This window comes from Lepus europaeus, chromosome 19 (assembly GCF_033115175.1).
Source record: "Lepus europaeus isolate LE1 chromosome 19, mLepTim1.pri, whole genome shotgun sequence".
Lineage (NCBI taxonomy): Eukaryota > Metazoa > Chordata > Mammalia > Lagomorpha > Leporidae > Lepus > Lepus europaeus.
This window is the reverse complement of record NC_084845.1, coordinates 60446273-60461220: the sequence shown is the minus strand read 5'-3', so window position 1 is coordinate 60461220 and position 14948 is coordinate 60446273. Positions and strand designations below refer to the sequence as shown.

The 14948-nt window shown below is 50.4% G+C and overlaps 1 protein-coding gene across 7 annotated transcripts in view; it reads left to right on the top strand.

The window, feature by feature from the left end:
- WDR59 (WD repeat domain 59) overlaps positions 1-10096 on the top strand; it is a 101111-nt gene extending 91015 nt beyond the window's left edge. For all 7 annotated transcript variants that reach the window (XM_062177397.1, XM_062177395.1, XM_062177400.1 and 4 more), the window contains one exon: positions 1906-10096. In XM_062177397.1, coding sequence (XP_062033381.1) covers positions 1906-2141 — 236 coding nt within the window. In that variant the 3' untranslated portion in view covers positions 2142-10096. The remainder of the gene's footprint in view (positions 1-1905) is intronic.
- Positions 10097-14948: the final 4852 nt, after the last annotated feature.

Sequence of the window (14948 nt, the reverse complement as noted above, 5' to 3'; positions counted from 1 at the left end):
TCAAATGACCACAGTAGCCAGAGCTAGGCCAGACTGAAACCAGGAGCCCAGAACTGAGTCTGGGTCTCCCAAGTGAGTGTCATGGCCCATTTACTTGAACCATCTTTTACTGTCTTCCAGGGTGTGCATTAGCAGGAAATTGGAATCAGAAGTGGAGCTAGGACCCAAACCAGGCACTCTGAAGTGAGGTGTGGCATCCTAGGCAGCAGCAATTCAACCACCGTGCCCGATGCACATCCTAAGGCGCATTGCTCAATGGTGGCCATCCTCCAGGACCCCTCAGCTTCCTGGGGACAGGCGTGGGTGGGCAAGTGATGTGGTTCACCCAGGGTGGAGGGTGTGCCAGGTGGTGTAGTGAGGGAGGAAGGGCAAAGGCGCAGGGTGTTTACAGAAACCTGATGGTTAGTGCAGGGGTTCAGGTTGACCAAAGGGCAGATTACAGCGAGAAAGGCACAGGTGACAGCAGTGGTGGAAACACTGGATTGAAGACCAGCGGGCAAAGACCCGGGTGAGCCAAGGGTTGGTGAGGTGGGTTTTGGAGATGCCAAGAACTGTGCTAAGAGTTGGGATAGAGAGGTGCGGGCATTGTAGTGTGGCACATTAAGCCTCTGCCTACAACACCAGCATCCCTTAGGGCACTGGTTCAAGTTCATAAGCCATTTCACTTCCAATCATGCTCTCTGCTAATGCACTTGAGAAAGCAGCAGAAAATGGCCCAAATGCTTAGGCTCCTGCACCCACATGGGAGACCCAGAAGAAGCTCTTGGGACCTAGCTTGGCCTGGCCCAGCCCTGGCCACTTGGGGAGTGAATCTATGGATGGAAGATTGAGTCTTTCTTCCTCCCTCTCCCTCTCTCTCTCCCTCCCTCTCTGCCTCCCCTTCCCCTTCCCCTCCCCTCCCCCTTCCCTTCCCCTCTCCTTCCCCCTCTACCCCCTCTCCCTCTCCCTCCCCGCCTCCCCTCCCCCCTCCCTCTTCTTTTCTCTCTCTCCTTCTCTCTGTCTCTCTCTGACAAGAACAGAAGTCCTCAGTGAACTGGGTGACTGCAGAATGCCAGTAGATGGTTACAGAGAAAGCGGAAAAGGCTGGCGCTGGCAGGTGGCCTCAGCCTCAGAGCAGGGTGGTGGTGTGGAGGCAGTAGCGGGACCTGGTATCCCTGTCTTGCCCTTGATGTCGTGGGACTTCAGGAGGAAATGACCTTTCGCCTAGCAGTCAGCAGGGACAGTCAGGATTCAGTTAGGGTCAGGTAGGGAGGGGAGCATCCAAGGTGGGGAGGTATGGCCCGGGGGCAGGTCAGTGCCCTGGGTGGCCCAGGGGAAGGCGGAGGAGGAAGGAAGCACAGAGCAGCAGGCTTGAGAGGTGAGCGGGGGCGAGCAGGGTCTCCTGGACTCAGCATGGTTGGTGACCGCCGCAGACTGGGCCCCACAGATGGTGGGGCGGGCCGCACAGTCTCTTCTGGCAGGCAGGGCCCAGTCCCAGCAGACCACTGTGGGGTCCTGACAAGAGCCATCGTCCCCAGTGGTCCCTGGTGTTGGTGATGTGCTTCCTGAGTCCGTCCTGCAGCAGGTGCCTGGTGAACACCTGCTTCGTGTCAGGCCCCTGCCAGCCATGGGGCAGGAAGAGGCATCCCGCACAGCTGCTGGCTTCTCCCGAGACCCCCTAGAGCAGGTGCCAGCCGTGCCCTCTACCCATGCCCTGCCACTTGGTGGCAGCGGCTGCCCTTTGTAAGACTTACCTAGATTGCAGAAGTAGTTCTGCTGTTTTTAAAGAAGAGGATGAAAGCCATAGGCCTGAGAGAAGCCAGCAGAAGCCTGAGGCGCCCGTGTGCTTCCCTGCCAGCGCCTGGTTTCCCATTCAGAACAGCGCTCACAATGCCTCTTGTCTCCCCCGTCCCCACCCGTTTCCAGAGTTTGGCGTGTACTGCAGCCACTGCCGGAGCGAGGTCCGAGGCACGCAGTGTGCCATCTGCAAGGGCTTCACGTTCCAGTGTGCCATCTGCCACGTGGCCGTGCGCGGCTCATCCAATTTCTGCCTGACCTGTGGGCACGGCGGCCACACCAGTCACATGATGGAGTGGTTTCGGACTCAGGAGGTGTGTCCCACTGGGTGTGGCTGCCACTGCCTGCTCGAAAGCACTTTCTGAACTTGAGAGGGTGGAGCTGTCGGAAGCCCTAGAGGACCACCTAGAGGGTGGAGCTGTCGGAAGCCCTAGAGGACCACCTAGAGGGTGGAGCTGTCGGAAGTCCTAGAGGACACCCGCTGCCGGCAGCAAGCGCTCTGCCAGGAGAGACGGTCGGGAACCCGAGCCCTAGCGGACACCTGGCGCCGGCAGCGAGTGCTCTGCCAGGAGAGACGGTCGGGAACCGCCGAGCCGGGAACGCCTGGTCTTCATGGGTTGCCACTGCGTCTGTCTGCCTTCTCATGGACGTCACTGAGGAGGAGGGGACATGAGCCCAGGGCTTTGTGTGTTGCCTATGTCAGCTTAGCTACCAAGCAGGAAGTTCTCGTGCAGAAAAGCACCTGCCTGCAGAGCCAGTGTTACCTCGAGGTGTTAGCCTCAATCCGCTGAGCAGTGTTCTGATGCCAGTGCCGAGACCACTGTCAGATGCAAAAGGCAGTCTCCTGAGCCAAAGGACGTGGTGTCAGTGTCGCCGCCCGGTGGGCCTGTGCCGTGTGCAGCTTCAGAAGCTGGGACATTGGCTGAGCTCATGGAGAGTGGCCTTCTGGAAAGTGACACTCGCGGTGTAAATAGGTGATGTACTTAAGGAGCCCTAAGGTATATTTTTGTTTGTCATTTCTCCTCCAGCTGCTGTTCCTCGGCTAATAAAATTCTAGTGGTTTGAAAAAAAACCAGGAAGTGGAAGTGAATTTAGTGACTCGTTTTTTTACCCTAATTCTCACTGAGCTTATTTTGGGTAGGATGAAAGTCAGTGCTCTGATTTTTAAAGGAAACGCTGGTTTATTTTTGTCATCTGACAGGAGAAAATAGAATTTGACGTTTAAGGTTCTTTGCAGCCCCAGGAGTCTCGTAATGATTTCTCCCAGAGAGGGAAGAAGAGCTGTCCCCGCAGCGCTGAACCCAGTGTCCCCGCGGCCATCCGCATTGCCAGGCCCTGGCGAGCGCCTCTCTTCATCCGAATCCCTTGAGAACTGTACCCTTGTTTTTCTGTGTTCTGAGTGGGTGCAATGCCTGTGCCCACCAGTTCTGCAGTGTGGTTTTCAACTCTTCACATTGAATGTATTCCAGAAAAAAAAGAAAAAAATTTTGGGTATTTCTATTGAAGCTCCTCTTTCTTAAAATTTTGCATTTCCACATTGATCAGTTTAAGCAGTGCCCCATGATTTGAGAGTGTTGTACATCACTGGGCTTCAAGCTGCAGCCCAGGACACATTAATGGATTCTGAAATCATTGTAGCAGATCACAAACAGTATGCAGAGGAAATAAAATAGTGTAGAAGAGCAGTAACCACGATGTACCATATGGAGATGAAGTGAATACAAGAGTATTCCAGAAAGTCCATGGAAACAGATTGAAATACAAGTTCATTTTGATGGAAAAAAATTTGAAATCCATGTTTTTTCACAATAGGCATTTTCCTTAAACCTTTTTGAAGACTCCTCTTACGTGTGGATTTCAGAATTTATTTTTTAAATGAATTCTTTTTGAAGATTGATTTATTTGAAAGGCAGAATTAAAGAGATAAAGGGAGAGACACGGAGGTCTTCTGTCAGCTGCTTCACTCCCCAGATTGCTGCAATGGCCGAGGCTGGGCCAGACCGAGGCCAGGAGCCTGAGATTCCTGCTGGATCTGCCGTGTGATCGACAGGAGTCCATGTACTTAGACCGTCTTCTGTTGCTTTCCCAGGTGCGTTGCACACATGTGTACTGGATCACAATGGAAATTCATTGCTAGCTGAAGATCGTGGCCAACAACATTCTCTAACACTGTTCTGGGTGATGCCGAAACCTGCGTTACTGGGTGTGACACACCACGATGTTAGACAAAGTTCGGCCCCTGTGCTGTGGGGCCAGTGTGTTCACGCGGGGCTGTGACCCATGTTAAGGTGCCAGCAGCCAGGGACTGGAAGGCCGCTGGAGGAGGGAGGCCAAGGACAGTGAATCTGTCACGTTCTGCTTCTCCCTGGTGTTGAGGCTGCTGTGACGGGAGCCTCTGCACAGGCTGGCTTATTGACAGAGGGAGACAGAGGGTCTGTCGTGATGCCCACTGGGAGCGCGCCGGTTGTCAGGAACAAGCTTTTCCTGTCTACTGTGCACAAGCTGATGTAAAACTCTGCCCCCTGTCCCCATCAACACTGGGACTTGTTTTAGTTTGTGTCATGGAGAATTGGCCTCCAGAACAGAAAAATGTTAACAATAGGTCGGAACCAATGGGTATTTCAGGTTTCAATGTCTTTTTGCTGTGTGTGAATTCCTTCTGACTTTGCGGTTTACCAGAACAAAGTCCGATATTTTCATGATGTTCATGTTTGGAAACATGTTGGCCTGCACACTGGCCATGGTCTGTGTTCTCTACCTCGAATGGATGACTACCAGCACCTAAGTTGTTTCTCAAAGCGAGACAAGCTATGCTCCAGAGTGTCTTTGAGCTTGGCAAGGAAGTCAGTCATATTTACCAATCAGAAACCAAAGGTTGCTTAGGCAGCCTCCTGGAAAGAAGGGGTCAAACCTCCTGGGCCGCGACCAGCTCCCTGTCACCAAACACAGTGGAAATCATGCTTTCCATCTTAATGCCGCACAGGCAAATCAGCGTCGCTTTGGAATGTTTCTCTGTGATTCACGTAATAGAAACACATGGATTCCCTTGCTGGAAGCTCTTTGCCTGCTCACAGTCCCCTGGGTAACCGGCAGGATGGAGGAGAAAACCAGTTCCTTCTCAGTGGCTTTTAAAACAGCAGGAACTAAGGAAAAGGCAGCACGCGTTCCGTTGGAAGACAGGTGCTGTGGCCACCCTTGGGCGGGAAGGCTGAGGGAGCTCGTTGGAAGTCCCCGTGCAGCAGAGCAGTGTCATAGAGGGCTGCCTTTGCTAACTGAAGAAACAGCAATGAAAGCAGCAGCATCAACAACAACCTCCACCGTTTACCTTTTCCTTCCACCCTCAAGGCAATGGGGCGTGTCCTTCACACTCAAAAGATAGAGCCCCAGGGATAAGACGCACCTTGGATCCCTCAGTCTTAGAATCTGACATCCTATCAGAATCAGATACAAATCGACCTTATTGGTACTCTATCATACTGACAAGTTTATTTCATGAACTGGGTCCCTCACGTTGCTTTCCCAGGTACATTAGCAGTGCAGCAGCTGGGACTTGAACCTGCACTCCTATGGGACACTGGTGTTGCAGGCAGCAGCTTACCCTGCAGTGCCACAACAGGGCCCTGGTATTTTTTTCTTAAGTCTCAGGAGGTCAGACCAGCGTTGTGGCATAGAGGGTAAAGCCTGTGCCTGAGATGCTGTCATTCCATATGGGTGCTGGTTCAAGTCCTGGCTGCTCCACTTCCAATCCAGCTCCCTGCTATTGGCCTGGGAGAAGTATCAGAAGATGACCAAGGTGATTGGGCCCCTGTCCCCGCGTGGGAGATCCAGAGGAAGCTCCTGGCTCCTGGCTTCAACCTGACCTCAACCTGGCCTAGACGTGGCCATTGTGGCCATCTGGGGAGTGAACTAATGGATGAAAGATTCCCTCTCTCTCTATCCCCTCTCCCAGAGAGGGAGAGACAGAGAGAAAGGTCTTCCATCCGTTGGTTCACTCCCCAGATGGCTGCCGACCTGTACGCCTGCCCACAGATGAGCACAGGTGAGATGGGAAGGGCTGAGTAGGTGATCGGACTTAGTGAAGGGCGTGTGCTGCGTGTGGCGGTACACTAGTGCTGCAGGATGCTTCTGTTGGAAACTGGGCAAAGGATGCCCTGTCTCTGTGACTTCCAAGTTTTTCCCAAATAACAGGTTTAATTCCATAGCTGGACACTGCCTCCCACAGTTGGTTCTGATAAACAGTTACAACTTTTGAGCATCAACTGGGCCATGCTAGCCCCTCTCTGGACCGGAGTTCTTGTTGACCAGGGATCCATGGGACTTAAGGACTCTTCTGTCCTACGTGGGGAGCAAGATCCAATCTGTCATTAGCACACTGAGGCCTGAACCCCTGGATCTGCACCCTTGCATGCTCCCACCTCCTGCAGAGTTGGGCACGGGTGTGGCAAGCAAGAAACTAGGAGCTTGTGTGGGTGTGGGTGGCTCTCATGATATCTGTCTGTCCTTCAACAAGGGTGAGGCCATTTCCCTTAAAAAGCAGGAATGGAGAGGAGGGGGAGGCGACTCAGCAGGACCAGGTTCAGCCCCAGCTGCCCCTCTGAGAGGGGGTGGTTGGTATTGTGTAATAAGCGTATCTGACTTCTCTCCAATTTTAGTCCGTTGACTCAGTTCCCATAGGGTGGTGGCAGTGGTTTTCCGGTAAGACTTGCACTTGTAAATCAGTAAAAACTTCCAGGAAGGGATGACAACTCTGATGTCTGCCATCACAGTGGAAATACACAGCTCCTCTGGGGACACCGGTTATCTCCTCCCAAACCAGATGCAGAAGTTCTCAAAGCTGCCCCTGGGGAGAAGGCCTGTTCGTGCATGGGAGGCCCACGGTCCAGCAATGTTGAGTTCAGCTAGCCAAAAACACAGACGAAAAGCACAGAGATGAGTACCCAGCTTTTCTCCATTACAAAAATTTACAAGAACACAAATCCCAAAGCGACCTCTAATCACAACCCGTGTTTTGCCACCGGAAGCCAGGATACAGGTGAAGGCTGAGGGAAGCAGAGATACGGCGGCGGCGCGCTGCTTCCTGGCCTCAGCTGTCTGCGGTTGTGGTTCCGCAGCGCCACTCAGGAGCGCGACCTCTCTCAGCTGGGAGCTTCAGGAGACGGAAACCCCAGCCCAGGCTGCTGCTTTGCTTGGATGCTTTTGAACCCGAGCTGAAAGGAACGCTGCTTTCAAGTGGAGGGCCTGTACTCTGCCACTTGTTCCATTTAGACAGAGCAGCTGACAGGTGGATAGAAACCCAGGCTGTCTATGTGATGTTGTTGTTTTTTATCCTGAACCTTTGCTGAGTGGAAATCAGAAATGGAAGAAAGGTAGGAAAGATCAATGTCCGTGTCCAAAATAGGAGGAGTTCTTTCCCACTGGAGAAATATCCCAGCAGCTAACGTTCTTGTACCTGGGTCAAACCTGGTGGGTTTTTTTTTTCTTACACAAACATTTTGGACACGGCTGAGACAATAGAATTTAAACACCTCTGCAGGACAAGTAGAGGAGAGAACCTTTATTGTTTTCTTCCTGGAAGCTGGAAATCCCGGGATCCCACGAAGCTCACGAAGCTCACGGCAGGAGCCTTTACAGCTCGGGGTTTCCTGCGCGGTCACACCTCATAGAAGCAGGGAGACGCCGAACACCAGGTGGCAGCAGAGGTCTAGCTTCTGCCCAGAAGGAAGTTGAGGCGAAAGGTTACTCCAGGCGGATCTATACTTGTTTCTAATGAGAGAGCTGCTCCCCTGTCATTCGCTGCTCCAGGTTCCTCGATGCTCTGATTGGAAAAACATCACAAAGGAAAAGGTGTTAGGAATCCTGCCCCTCCCCCACCCTCTTGGATTTGAACAGGTCTTACACTTTCTTGCTAAAACCCCAGCTCTTAAGGTTAACTTTAAAGAGAGAAACAGCTGCAGCACAGTTGTAAGAAGGAAGATGGGTGTGGTGGACTCAAATCCAGGAGTCTGGTTGGTAAAGTGGTTCAAGGGGCTCTAGCAACACTGCATCCAGAAGCACGTGAGAAAGGCGGAAGTAAGAAATAAAAACCTAGAGTCTTAGAAGCAAGGTGTGTGTCGTTTTATGTACTTTGACCCCTGACCCTCACACAGCTCATTTGATGGTTGGTGAGAGAGACAGCATCAAGGGGCCATTGCTGTGGTGGAGTAGGCTCAGCCTCCGCCTGTGGCACCAGCATCCTTGTGGGCATCAGTTCCTGTGCAGCTCCTCTTATCACCCAGCTCTCTGCTGTGGCCTGGGAAAGCAGTAATGATGGCCCAGGTGCTTGGGCCCCTGCACCCACGTGGGAGACCAGGAGGAGGCTTCTGGCTCCTGACTTCAGATTGGTGCAGCTCTGGCTGTTGCAGCCATCTGGGGAGTGAACCAACGGATGGAAGACCTTTCTCTCTGTCTCTCCCTCTCTGTAACTCTACCTCTCACATAAATAAAATCTTTTAAAAAATAAATACAAATTTAAAATAAACCAACTCTTCTAGCAGTTACATTCCTTTTACTTTAGAAATAATCCTTGGGGTCGGCACTGTGGCATAGTGGATAAAGCCACTGCCTGCAGTGCCAGCATCCCATATGGGCGCCGGTTCGAGTCTCAACTGCTCCTCTTCCAATCCAGCTCTCTGCTATGGCCTGGGAAAGCAGTAGAAGATGGCCCAAGTCCTTGGGCCCCTGCACCTGCATGGGAGACCCAGAGAAGCTCCTGGCTTCTGGCTTTGGATCAGCCCAGCTCCAGGCATTATGTTCATTTGGGGAGTGAACCAGTGGTTGGAAGACCTTTCTCTATGTCTGTAACTCTACCTCTCAAATAAATAAAATAAAATACTTTAAAAAACAACAACAACAATAAAACTGGGATCAGAACTCAGCTTTCCTGGAATGTAATCTGGTAAAGCCACTATGGAAGACAGTATGGAGATACTTCAGAAATCTGAATATAGACCTGCCATATGACCTACCCATCCCTCTCCTGGGAATTTACCCAAGGGAAGTGAAATCAGTAAATAAAAGCGTTATCTGCACCCCCATGTTTATTGCAACTCAATTCACAATAGCTAAGACATGGAATCAACATAAATGCTTGTCAACGGAAGGCTAGAAAAACAAATTATGGGATATGTAAATGATGGAATACTACACAGCAGTAAAAAATGGAATCTAGTCATTTGCAACAAAATGGATGAATCTGGAAAACATCATACTTAGTGAAATAAGCCAGTCTCAAAAGGACAAATACCATTGGTTCTCCCTGATCTGTGAGACCTAATAAAGCACCTAAAACAAAATCTGTGGAAGTGAAATTGACACTTCGAGAAGGACTTGAACAGCACTTGTCTTGACTGTCAAAGAACAGTTTTGATTTTTTTCTTCATATTATTTGTTGAACTGTTCACTTAACATAGAGTTAATCATATGTGTATAAAGTCAATTAAGGATGGATCTCAGTAAAAAACTAAGTGGGAATAAGAGAGAGAGGAGGAAGTTTGCAACTGTAAAGCTGTATAGTTCTGCATACATTCCTATGGACTTACTTCTAAGGGTACAGTTTAAAAACTTGTCATGGGATTCCAAATCCCTTTAAGCTGGGTGGCAAAAATGCCATCTTAAGTGTTAAAGTGATCACATTATGTGTTAAAGTGAACATATAGATAGGATTAAATGTTAAAGTGATCATATAAATCAGATCAAGTGCCTGGTAATAATAACCGATAGAATTAAAAAGGAGTGAATGTTCCAGCATGGGGAGCCACCCACACAGCAGACTCATAGAATGACAATCGCTTTAAATAACAACCTGACCTCAGAATCAGTCTTTAAGGCTTCCTGGTCTGGAGGAAAAGCCCATGAGAGCATTTCAGGCATGGAAAGCTAATTGTTCTACATGAAGGATCTCTGTGAGTGAGGTCCCAGTGGAAAGCAGGAGCCATCAAAGAAGAATGTACTTTTCTTTGAAGGGAAGAGAGAACTTTCACTTTTCTTGTGGCCTTGTCCAAATACTGATGGAGTTTGTGGATTCAAAGGCCTCCATAGCCTAGGCAGCTCATGTCAAGAGCCTCGGGTGATCACTGACGACATACATAAGAGTGTTAATTGTTAAATTAACAACAGGAGTCACTGCGCACTAACTTCCCTTGTGGGACCTCTGTCCTCAGAGTTGTATTATGAGAGTTAACTGTAAAACTTGCTCTCAAATAGTTTGTGTGTGTGTGTGTGCAACTCAGTATAGAGTTGGTCTTCTGTGTATAAAGTTAATTGAAAATGAATATTCATGGAGAATGGGACTGGGAAGGGGAGAGGGAGGAGGATGAGGGGTGGGAGTGTGGGTGGGAGGGCAGATATGGTGGGAAGAATAACTATATTCAGAAAGTTGTACTTAGGAAATTTGTATCCCTTTAATAAAAGGTTTCTTTGGAAAAAAAAAAAAGTTTCTAACATAGGCTACAAGCCCATTAATCATTCTTAGGATAAACTTTTGGAATCGCCTTTATACCTTTTACTACCAGGCATTTATTTACTTGGGCCCCTGTATTAGCTTCGTGTTACTACAGTGAAATGCCTGGGACGAGCTGCTGATGACATAAGTAGAGCTGCATTTTGATCACAGTTTCAGAGGTTCAAAGGCATGGTGCCTGCATCAACTCATGAGTAGAGCAAGCATCTGGAGCAGAAAGGGGAAGAGGGGCATGGTAACGTAATTCCCTCTTGGGGGGGACAAACCCCAGGGACATCTAAAGGTACTAGCATTTCCCATTGGTACTAACCTAGGGACCGAGCCTTTGACACACAGACCTACAGGGGACAGCTAAATACCCATACCATAGCAGTGACTTTGAATTTGCTTTGTACTGACCAAGGCACATACATGCACACTCAGGAAATACCATTCTCCGCTTACCAGACTGGCAAAGATGAAAAGGTTGACCACAGCCTCGCTGGTGTGTGCGAAGCGTGCAGACAGGAGTGATAATGCGTGAGGCCGTCTTAGAAAACACCTGGGCAGTGGCTCTCCAGCCGTCCAGTACCCAACCCTTGGATGCAGTTTCACCAGTAGGAATTTGTCCTGTAGGAGCACTTGCACAAATGCACAAAAGTGTCCGGATGAAAGTTGCTCACTTTCAGATTGCCTACTACCAGGAAAAGAAAGGAAAAACGAAATGGTCATCAGTAGGAGGTTGATTAAATAAATTAAATAAATTCTGGCATGTTCACACAGTGGAATACTATACAACCACTGGAAAAACAGATTAAACATGCTACTGCAATATTATTTTTTAAAAAGATTTATTTGAAAGTCAGAGTTACACAGAGAGAGAGGAGAGGCAGAGAGAGAGGTTCACTCCCCAATTAGCCGCAATGGCTGGAGCTGCGCCAATCTGAAGCCAGGAGCCAGGAGCTTCTTCCGGGTCTCCCAGGCGGGTGCAAGGGCCCAAGTCCTTGGACCATCTTCTACTGCTTTCCCAGGCCATAACAGAGAGCAGGATTGGAAGCGGAGCAATCGGGTCCCAAACCGGTGCCCATATGGAATACCAGCACTTCAGGCCAGGGCATTAACCCACTGAGCAAGCACCAACCCCTACTGTAAATATTATTAAGTGTGGGGTCCCGGCTGCTCCACTTCCAATCCAGCTCTCTGCTATGGCCTGGGAAAGCAGTGGAAGATGGCCCAAGTGCTTGGGCCCCTGCATCCGCGTGGGAGACCCAGAAGAAGCTCCTGGCTCCTGGCTTCAGATTGGTGCAGCTCTGGCTGTTGTGGCCATCTGGGGAGTGAACCACCAGATGGAAGACCTTTCTTTCTTTCTTTCTCTCTCTCTCTCTCTCTCTGCCTCTGCCTCTCTGTAACTCTGCCTTTCAAATAAATAAATAAATCTTTAAAAAATAAATATTATCAAGGGAAAGAATGCACTGACAGGCTTATGTATAAAGTGTGGTCCTATTTTTTAAAAATGATCTAGACATTTATAAAAGCATACAAAGTTTCTGGAAGAATACATTGTTAATCAGAGTTAACACTGGTGACTCAACAGGGGTGGGCAGGGGTTTGGGAATGAGAAAGGACTTTTTAATTTTTTTTTTTTTTGACAGGCAGAGTGCATAGTAAGAGAGAGAGACAGAGAGAAAGGTCTTCCTTTTTGCCGTTGGTTCACCCTCCAATGGCCGCTGCAGCCAGTGCATTGTGCTGATCCGAAGCCAGGAGCCAGGTGCTTCTCCTGGCCTCCCATGGGGTGCAGGGCCCAAGCACTTGGGCCATCCTCCACTGCCTTCCCGGGCCATAGCAGAGAGCTGGCCTGGAAGAGGGGCAACCGGGACAGAATCCAGCACCCCGACCAGGACTAGAACCTGGTGTGCCGGTGCCGTAAGGCGGAGGATTAGCCTGTTAAGCCACAGCGCCGGCCTAGGACTTTTTAAATTTTTAATTGTTTATACTGTTTCATTTTTTAAAATATATTGCTTTGTTCAAATTATGAAACAAAACCACCTTGTGAACCTGAAAGCAAACACATTTTTTAAAAATTAAAAATGCTTCTGCCACTGCTCAGTGGGCAGCTGCACACGGTGGGTGCAGGAGGGTGCCGGCAGGGCTCACTGGGTGTGGACCACAGCAGTTTCCCAACTTTTCTTTGAATGGGAGGCCCGTGGCTGGGGCAAATGTTTATGTGGATCAATAAAAGCACACACCCGAGGAATCTGTGCTTCTTGAACAGATTTATTATGGGTAATTCTCGTGGGTGTGTTTTCCGTGGCAGGTGTCATATCACAATGGCCTGAGGGCACCAATCTGTCAGGACTCAAAGGTTCATGGGTGGCCACCATTAGCAGTATGTTTTTAAAAGTCCCTCCCTAAACAGTCCTCCTCGCATAGACTGCAGAGCCATCAATCAGCTTAGGAATCAGGATCAACTTTTGAAATGGGCTTTCTCTTTAATTTTTTTTTTTTTTTTTTTTTTTTTTTTTTTTTTTTTGGACAGGCAGAGTGGATAGTGAGAGAGAGACAGAGAGAAAGGTCTTCCTTTTTGCCGTTGGTTCACCCTCCAGTGGCCGCTGCAACCGGTGCATTGTGTTGATCTGAAGGCAGGAGCCAGGTGCTTCTCCTGGTCTCCCATGCAGGTGCAGGGCCCAAGCACTTGGGCCATCCTCCACTGCCTTCCCAGGCCATAGCAGAGAGCTGGCCTGGAAGAGGGGCAACCGGGATAGAACCTAGCACCCCGACCGGGACTAGAACCTGGTGTGCCGGCACCGCAAGGCGGAGGATTAGCCTGTTAAGCCACGGCGCTGGCCTGAAATGGGCTTTCTTTTTTTTTTTTTTTTTTTTTTTTGACAGGTGGAGTGGGTAGTGAGAGAGACTGAGAGAAAGGTCTTCCTTTTGCCGTTGGTTCACCCCACAATGGCCGCTGCGGCCAGCGCATCTCGCTGATCCGGAGCCAGGAGCTTCTCCTGGTCTCCCATGCGGGTGCAGGGCCCAAGGACTTGGGCCATCCTCCACTGCCTTCCCGGGCCATAGCAGAGAGCTGGCCTGGAAGAGGGGCAACTGGGATAGAATCCGGCACCCCAACCGGGACTAGAACCCGGTGTGCCGGTGCCGCAAGGCGGAGGATTAGCCTGTTAAGCCATGGCGCCGGCCTGAAATGGGCTTTCTAACCCTGGCTACCCTGTCTTTATTGACTGGGGCTCCTGCATCAGTCAGCTTCATGCTACTCTGGTGAAATACATGAGACAAGCTACTGCTGAGGTCTGTTTTGCTCATGGTTTTGGAGGTTCGAGGGCTCAGTTCTGCCACTTGAGAAAACTTGACTCTCCAGAGTGGGCGTTTGGCACACAAGTGGGCGTTGAGATGCCACTTGGAACAGGCGAGCCCATGTTGGAGTGGCAGGTTCAAGTCTTCCTGCTAATGCTTCCTGCTTCCTGCTAATGCACACCCTGGGAGCTGGTAGACGATGGCTCAAGTGCTTGGGCCGCTGCCATCCATGTAGGAGGCCCAGACTGAGTTGAGGGCTCCAGGCCCAGCCCGGGCTATTGCGCCCATTTGAGGAGTGTTCAGCAGATGGAATGTGTCTGTTTCTCTCTGCCTTTCCGGTAAATGAAAATAAGTAAATAAACAACAACAAAAAAATTTGGTTCCCAGCTCCAATCCTTCTGCCCTTACTGTCCGGAAGCCCATGGCCTGCTGGGTATAGTGAGGACTTGGACCATCCACCAGCCCAGAGGGCCCTGTGGATGAACTGGAAGTTCTTTGGGCTCCATGAGAGACCTACACTGACCTGTGCTGAGCACCAGTGTCTCTGGGCCCCTGGAAGCCAAGGATTTGAACAGGCAGGCTGAGTGGAAGAAGTTACCTGAAAAATGCAATGGAAAATGGAAGTTGAGACAGCGACCACTAAATCCACTGCGGGAAGCAGCAATTAATGAGGCTTGACCTACCAGTATATGGGTAGGCTCCATTGTCTTTCAGGTTGTTAAGAAAATGCCTGTCAGGCCGGCGCCATGGCTCACTAGGCTAATCCTCCGCCTGCGGCGCCGGCACCCCAGGGTTCTAGTCCCAGTCAGGGCGCCGGATTTTGCCCCAGTTGCTCCTCTTCCAGTCCAGCTCTCTGCTGTGGCCTGGGAAGGCAGTGGAGGATGGCCCAAGTCCTTGGGCCCTGCACCTGCATGGGAGAACAGGAGGAAGCACCCGGCTCCTGGCTTCGGATTGGTGCAGCGCGCCGGCCGTAGCAGCCATGAGGGGAGTGAACCAACGGAAGGAGGACCTTTCTGTTTCTCTCTTACTGTATAACTCTGCCTGGCAAAAAAAAAGAAAAGAAAATGCCTGTCGGTAGCCTCCAGCTGAAGCCCCGCAGGGAGACACCTGTGGCTGAACTCGCAGGTTCCTTGCCCGCCTCTGAGAGGAAGAACCGCACACCACACAGCCTGGGACGTCGCACCAAGCAGGTGCTGGGGCGGGCAGCTTGGTTTACACTCTGGCAGGTGACTTGGAGGTGAGTTCATGGAAGTGGAAGGCTGCTCAGGGTTGGATGTTGTGTAACTGTCGGAAGCAAGGATAATGCTGAGATTGGATCTTAACCTAATTATAGGAAGGGCAGCCCAGAGCCAGCTATCGTGGGAATCAGCAAGGCAGCAGCTGTCACTCATAT